The 8,141-nt window shown below is 37.4% G+C and overlaps 1 protein-coding gene across 1 annotated transcript; it reads right to left on the bottom strand.

Annotated features, from left to right (window-relative positions):
- Positions 1-1,750: 1,750 nt before the first annotated feature.
- LOC147516154 (autophagy-related protein 8i-like) lies at positions 1,751-3,919 on the bottom strand. Its single transcript, XM_086588815.1, has 5 exons — positions 3,722-3,919; positions 3,579-3,634; positions 3,452-3,504; positions 2,118-2,236; positions 1,751-2,020 (listed from the first exon to the last, which is right to left on the bottom strand). The coding sequence occupies exons 1-5, from the start codon at positions 3,765-3,767 to the stop codon at positions 1,932-1,934; spliced, it is 363 nt and encodes a 120-aa protein (XP_086444941.1). The 5' UTR covers positions 3,768-3,919; the 3' UTR covers positions 1,751-1,931.
- Between the last annotated feature and the right edge of the window lie 4,222 nt (positions 3,920-8,141).

The following is an 8,141-nucleotide window of genomic DNA, read 5'->3' on the forward strand; positions in this document are numbered from 1 at the left end:
CTACCCATTTATACCTCCTCTGTGATTGTATACTGGATGTTTCGACGTCAAATACAACAAAAACAAAGACAGTAATAGCAGAATTGTAACTTAGCATCCCCATTGCCTTTTTACCCGATTCATAGCATGCAGCCCGTAATGGAGACTGATAAATGGAAAGTGCAGTGAGGGAGCCTGACAGAACGTGGCAGAAGTGCAGAACTACATGAAACTTCCGTTCTCCAGTACACTTTACAAAGAAGCAAGGGATGAGTGCCTGACATGCTCATGCGGTTGCGCTGGCGCGCAGTTGTTTTCTTATGCAGAGTTTCCTGAAAAATGTAATTCTTCCAAGCAAAGTCAGTGTTTGTTGCTCAGATGGTAGGCAATGCGAGCATCTTTCATCAGGAAACCCTTTTTCAGGTATTTGAACTTGGCTAACCCTAAAGTGACATACTTTAAGACAACCCTCCATGCACTAAAGGCACCAACGTTGACCTGCAACGATTGCAGTGCATTTCTATATGCATGATCTGCTAAAAATATCAACTTCCATTGTAATTTGTTCAAGCACACAACCAAGAGCTTGACAATATAGTGTAGGCTGTATATGTTATGTCATTTTCTGGACATTGTTCAAAATGCTTCTACACGCGGCACAGAGACTCTGGGAACGAAGCATTTTCTACTTTTATATTTGTCAGACGTAGAACAGCTAATAACTACATACCAAGGATTTTATTCCATATCGGTTGGCATATTTTAGTATAGATGGACCTATAGATGTGGAGAGTGAGTGTCCTAGATTCTTCAGAAGTTCAGAGACCAAGAGATTGTGCAACTCCACATGATGAGCGATGAGCACCCAGTGACCCAGACATTCTGAAGAAGATTGTCTAAAGTAGGATGTCGTAGAATGAAAATTAGGAGTTCAAAAAATAGAATGGATACTTGGGATCTCCTATTTTTGCTGAAGGGATTGGTGTCTTCTGATGCTCATGTATGGCATAGAGCCTATGGACATAAGTGATGCTGACCCAACTAAAGCAGATCAACAACTATGGACACCTGATTCACATGAGCATCTTTTCAGTGTCCTAGGCATTTGAAGAAGTGAGAGAAAATGGATAAGGCATTTGAAGAAGTGAGAGAAAATGGATAAAGCTCTCTGGTACTGATGTGAAGGTTCAAATGATGTGAATCAGGTTAGCTTCAAGATGCGGTCTAGGCAAAAATCACGAAAAAGACTTGCGACATCTCATCTGGTCATGTGAGTTTGCTAGTTTGCTCTGGTCTTGGATTGGTAATCAGTTCAAACTCGGGAACAATTTCAGTTCACTAACTCACGCAAGAAGGTAAGTTAACTTGGAAAAGTTGTCTCATAAAGCATTTGTGGAATGTCTCATTTTTTGGTGGGATGGTAGTTATATACGGAAACACAGGAGTAGCGTTTGTTTTGATAGTCTGAACCAGACTTGCAGCTGTGTCAGTCTGAGATTAGGAGAACTGTACAAGCAATTGGTGTTTTGTCACCTGGTAGAGCGTATGGTCATGCATATGAAATGGAAATTCTACTCAACTGAAAAGTGGAAGCTAGGCTGCCTAACCTCCACATGTTACCATTGATCCAAAGCATAAAACTACATTCCTTACAAAGAGTATGATCGTCAAAGGAGGCTCACAGTACAAAGAACGTATAACAGTCAAGAATTCAACAATAGAAATTGCAAAGTATCTATTTATTTATGATGCGGTTGTCTAAAAACTAACGAGGACAAGACCAAGATCTTATTTCCAATGCTTAGATGGCCTTTACAAATATATGAATTTACATTGCATCATAACTTCAACGTTTAGTCCAAAAGGAGATACATAAAAAATAAATAAATACATCAGATCTCAGGAAGATAATATTATCCGAAGGATCCAACCATCATTTACATGAGACCGCTTTATCCAAAGGTTTTTTCACTACTGTAACACATGTATAAAAAACCATCTTCATCCTTGAAAGATTCATAGACTCCATCCAGGAGACTGGCTGCAGATGACCACCAAAATGAATGGGAAAATCACGTGAGCACCATTTTATTGAAATATCTGTATGAAAAAACTAATTTTCTATATAAACCGCTCACCTGTTTGAGGTAAAGTGTTATTGACAAAAACAAAGAGAGCTTTCCCGGGAGAGAGGTGAAGCCGCAGGCTCAAAATATGAATGAATTGCCCGACAGACATGTCTCGGGGTACAAGGTATCTAAAAGAAAATTTTATATAGATGATGTACACGTAGTGGTTAGCTTCTTATAAAGAGATCAAAGCAAAGGTCTACTGCTTACAGGTGAAGATATTGGAACTCAGTTAAAATTTTACAAAAGATTCCCCAACGAATCCAAAAGTGTTCAGCTTCCTGCTAAAGGATGTATGCAAGTTTTCTGACACACCACCATCATACACTTTTGCAGGACAAATTAAGTACTTCAAGAGATTAATTATTCAAATTTTAACATTTATCAACCATATCAGGTGTGTTTTGAAGCTAAGTAACTATTTTAGCAAAAGACTGGATCATTTATAGCCGGCCACAGTGATTTGATCTTAACACCCTCTGTGTGTAATGCCATCTGTAAATCGCCTATTGAAAGGTAACTCATTTCCACCACAGGGTCACCAAGGCTAAAAAATACCACTGTAAATTCTAAGGGTGTGTTTGTTAAATTTTAACTCATGGAAAGGAAAGGAAATAAAATGGGTGGTCCACTATGGAATGGAATGGAAAGGAAATAATTTTAAATGGTATGTGTTTGGTAAACTGGAGAAAGGAAAGTAAAAACTGGGGAAAGGAATAATCATGTTTGTTTGCAAAAGCAATGGAAAGGAATAATTGTATTGTTGGGTCATGGGTGTATTAGTAGTAAGTCCTGTCTATCTATTTCCTTTCCTTTCCTTTCCACAAAATTTTTAGGGGTTAGTTAAGGACACAAAACCTTTTCCATTTCTATGATTTTGTTTCCATATGGAAAAGCCCATTTCCTTTCCATAGATAAACAAACGCCTTAAAAACTATGGAAAAGGTGGACCACTCTTATTTTCCTTTCCTTTCCATAGTGTTTCCATCATAACAAACACACCCTAAATCAGTCAAGAAAGACGAAAAACTTTCCCAATTTTTGAAAGAGAAAGCAGACTAAGAGGTTTTGATCTAGTAGTGCAAAGGAGCTATACATTCAGTAAGTTCGAATAAGGCTTTTCAGATAAAACTCTGTGGACTGACAAATATGATTCGGGTTCTTTAAACAATTAGCAGTCCCAACTTTCCAAGTTAAACTTAAGAAATTTTCCAAAGCTGCAACCTAAAATAATTTAACATTCCATGGTTTGTTTACTTTTTGTGCCTCGGTGGTATGAAATAATACTCAAATGAAAGCACAATGCTGTTAAAGCTAACAAGCATAAATACAAACCTACTTACTTCTTCTTCTCCATGTGAGGAAGATCAGAACTTGAAAATCTTTCAGCAATCACCTGCAAATGTCACGCAAACTAAATCAGCAACTAGGAAACAAAAAGAATGAAAGAAAAATAAAGAAAAGAATTACGGGAACTCGGTCGGGATATTTGGCGAGGATGCTTTTTGATTCCACGAAACGTTCCTCTGCACACGCGCAATAAATAAATAATAATAATAATAATAGTTAGGGAGAGTGAGTGAGGGATGATAAAGATGATAAATAATTCTAACCGAGTGAAAATTCTTGCTTGAAAGACGTGTTATTATCCCTCCCCATGATTGATGATTGATGATTGATGAGAGAGAGTTGCGTCTGTTTCTTGGTTTTGTTTGGTGAGAGAAAAAGAGACGTGGGAGTTGAGTGAAAAGAAGACCGTAATTGATCCGCTCTGTTTCTATATATACCTGACTAGCATACATGCGTGTGTTGATCAAATGCGTGTGTTGATCAAGTGAGCGGAGCAAAGCTATCTCGACAAAAAGTCATTTAGTTGGTTTCTGTCTGTCCTTATTCGTCATCAATATACTAGTAAAGTGAGCCGACCAAATGTTCTGGGTCGAGAGGGGTATATGGACAAAAAATCATTTGGTTGGTTTCTGTCTGTCTATCCTCATTTCTCATCTCTTCTCTTCATCCCTCTCCTACGCCCTCTCGATCTCTCCCTCTCTCCTCTCCACTCCTCTCTCTCCGCTCACGCCCCCACTACATAACAGTATACTAGTTTAAACTCGTCGTCCTCTGTTTGTCTTTGTATTATCACAAGACTAGTTAATGCAGACACATTTTTTTTTTATATGGGTTTTGGCGGGGCGGGGGGAGGTGGGTGGGTTGTATTGACACCCACTTTATAGGATTGACACTCATTTAGCAAAAAGTAGAACAATAATGGTTATTCTTTATGCGTCCTTTTACACCCCACATGCTTGATAATTCTACTGCATCGGGTTGTTGCGAGATCCCATATCCCACAGTATGCAGTTGCCGCAAGATCACACAATCCACGGCATTGGGTTGCCGCGAGATCCTATATCCCACGGCAGGGAGTTGCTACGGAGGATTTTTTTTTGTGTTTTTTTTTGTTTTTTTTTCCACTTCAAATTTTGCGTATTGAACACACACGACATATGGATACCTCATTTTCTTCTTTAGAACTTCTTTATACACTCCAAGAACAATACCAAACCATGAAAAAAAAATGGACAATCGAGGCATAATTCCCTATCTCGTGGCAAATATTTTCATATGCTATAAGAAAAACTTGTAATCAAATTAACGAAGAAGAGTTTTGATAATTAACACAAGCAAATACTCCATTTTAGTGAACACAACCATCTCGCAGCAACTATTTTTTTTTTACAGTGGCTATTAAAAAAAAATTTAAACAAAAAAGGACCTACAGCAACAACCTTCCGTGGGATATGGGATCTCGCGACAATCCGATGTCGTGGATTGTGCGATATCACGTCAACTTCTTGCTGTGGGTGTTTTTTTAAGTGATTAATGGAGGGGTGCCAACACCTTGAAATTGGTCAAAGGGGTGCTACTCCCATAAAGTGGGGTGTCAATACTGCGACCCTTTTGAGAGGCCCCTTACACCTATTGTATTAATAACTAGTATTTGCCTGTGCCGTATGGCATAGATATGCGCACCTTCCGCGTTCCTGACGCTCATTTTCCCCGTATAACACGCATATCGCGCGCTTCAGCCCGACGCGCGATCCGTAATGCGTCATAAAATACGTCGCGCTTTTAAATACACAGACGCCAAGATCCGCAGACAAAGACAAATACGAGTGCCTTAGGTGCCCCCGGCGCGCGTTCTCAACGCGCATCCGCCCCCTCCCCCATTTTTTATTTAAATGAGCCCATACTCATGTTTCCAGAGCCCAACATCCCATAAAAGTTCAGCCCAAAAACAGTCTAGGCCTTTTTTGTGTGGGGTGGGTGAGGTGAGAATTTTTTTTAAATTCACCCCAAGCAAACTTGTTAACTCACCCCAGAAGAACAATCTAATGGCTATGGTTAGGAGGTGGTTAGGGGGTGACACGACCACGTATCACTTTATAAGGTGGAACTTTGTCAACCCACCCCACCCTTCTTTGTTATATAGATAATAAATGAACTTAGTTTCTATTACATTCTGTCACATACTCTATCCCTTCTGCATCCTCATATACTATTTTCTTTACATCGATCCTCTACAAAGGAACTACGAATTAACTTAATACAACTTGTATCTGCGATATTAGAAGTTATAGCATCTACTAGCTTATTACATTCTCTAAAAATATGAATAATGGAAAAAATATCTAAAGTAGCTTCCATCTTTCTTAAGCTCACCATCAGCTATATTACTTCCCATGGGTAATCATTTTTTGTAATGAAAGCTACCACATTTTGTGAATCTGTTTGGGCCTTCAGTTTTGTGACGCCATACTTCATAGCCAATCGTACTCCTTACTCCACCCCTTCCAGCTCTATCATTGCAATACTTTTGTATTCTGACCTTCCATGTGCAGCATCTATCACTACCCCATTGTCATTGCGTACTGCAGCAGCCCATCCCCCTTAATTTCCTTTCAGAGTACCATCTGAATTCAAATTATAGATACATGCTGGGTCTCTTTCCCACTTGCATTTGATTCTTTTGGTTCGTCTCTCCTTCACATCAATATTCCAGTTATTCTTGAGTTTCTCTCTTTCGGGCCCTCTATCTATTTTGATATTCAAGGAGATGAGTTTTGCTCTAACATCTTTAATGACAAGTGTAGCAACAGTTGTTGCTAATAAACATTTGTTATTAAAAATTTGGTTATTTCTTTCCCGCCAAACCCAATAATGAAATCCTGTAAACAGTAATCTAATCGCATCTGGTTTACCTCCTTTTCCTGTTCCAGCCTTGACTACCCATTGTATCTCACCATTCCACGTTCTTGATCGTCTCCTCGCATATCCAGCTTTCGTTAACAGTTCTTCCCACACATATTGAGCAAATGTACAAGAAAAAAACAGGTGACATTCCATCATTGTCTCTCTCTCCAGCAGAGCACGCAAGTGTCATTGATAAGAGCTCAAAACTGTAGTTTAAACCCCTTAATAGTATTACATTTAGGCCAATTATGTTTATAATAAATAAGAGTTAGTATTGTTTACATGCTTTTGTGTATATATTTTAGGCATTGGAGTCAAATATGTGAAGAAATACACCACTTTTGCAAGAGAAAGGAGTCAATTTGCTTGCTAGAGAAGTTCTATTATTAAACCCCAAGTTTCAAGGAGAAAAAACCTTTTTAAAGCCTAGTCAAAGTTGAAAAGTCAAAGTTAACGCAGGCAGAAAAAGAACAGAAAAATCAACAGAACTTCAACAGGCCGTATTTTTGGACTCAGACCTCGGAATTGGGCTTATTATATGTCAAAACGACCGGCTCGGAAAGAGCTTTCGAATAGTTTAGGTTATGACCAAATCAAAGTAATAAAAGTGGACGAAAAGGGTATTGTAGTAAATTCCAATAGAGAAACTCTTTTTAGACTTAAGTAATTAGGTTTTAGGCTTAATTTAGTGGCCAAAACATAGCTCCAAAACCCATGTACAAAATTATAAACCTAACCCTCTCCTATATAAAGAGGATTAAGGAAAAACTCTAGGCTCTCTCCCATTAGTTAGAATAATTTAGGACTCTCCTTTCCTAGCTCCCATTTCTTTAGTTTAGTATAGTTTAAGTAATTAAGGTTTATAATTGTAGCCTCCATAAAACCTCCATTAAAATACTTTCAAGTTATTATTATTTTATTGAATTGCTTATCTTTCTATTATGTCTTCTTCTCATTCTTTTATTCATGATAGTCCCATGAATCATAGCTAAACCTCTATTAGAGGGGGTTTGAATGAAGCTTTGATGAGGACTTGATTTGTTAGTATAGAATTGTTGGTTAGAATTTCAAGTTTAGGTTTTTCTTGACTTAGAAATAAAAAGAGTTTAATCTAAACTAGAGAACATTGAGTTTTGTCATGAGAATGGAAAACAAACTTTCTCTCATGCTAATTAGTTATGACTAGAGATACCATAATTAATTAGAGATCATTAAAGTTCTAATATTTATGTTTGAACCTTGCATTTGAATGTAAATATTAGGGTTTTGCGACAAACTCTAATATTCAAGTCATATTCAATCTCTTTTTATTCTTCTCTATATTTTATTCAAGTTATATTCAATTGCTTTAGTTAAATTAGTATAAGTTAAATTCATATATTTAGTTTTATAATATAAATTCATATCCATAAATATTGCTCTCACCACTGTTTTTTTGTGTTTGATAAGTTGAATTCGTTTAAGTCTAAAGAATTAAGAGTATAACAATTCCGTACTCTATATATTGCATAAATATATATGTGAGAGTAGGAAATAAATAATTGATAACGGAAGAAAAAGTTAGAGAAATCTAGTAGGGTGCTTTTATGTATATCAAATGGTGTCGCTGCAATCTTAAACTCTTTCAAGACAAGAATTCAATTACTTGAATCCAAGGGGCAATCCCCCATTCTCTATCCACCCACCCTTTTAATTTGTTATTCTTGTTTCTCACTTTTTCATTACTGTTTAACTTGATATTCACTGTTTTAAGCACAGAGAGGGCCCACCCTCCCTTTT

The sequence above is a fragment of the Coptis chinensis genome, chromosome 2 (assembly GCF_015680905.1).
Source record: "Coptis chinensis isolate HL-2020 chromosome 2, ASM1568090v1, whole genome shotgun sequence".
Lineage (NCBI taxonomy): Eukaryota > Viridiplantae > Streptophyta > Magnoliopsida > Ranunculales > Ranunculaceae > Coptis > Coptis chinensis.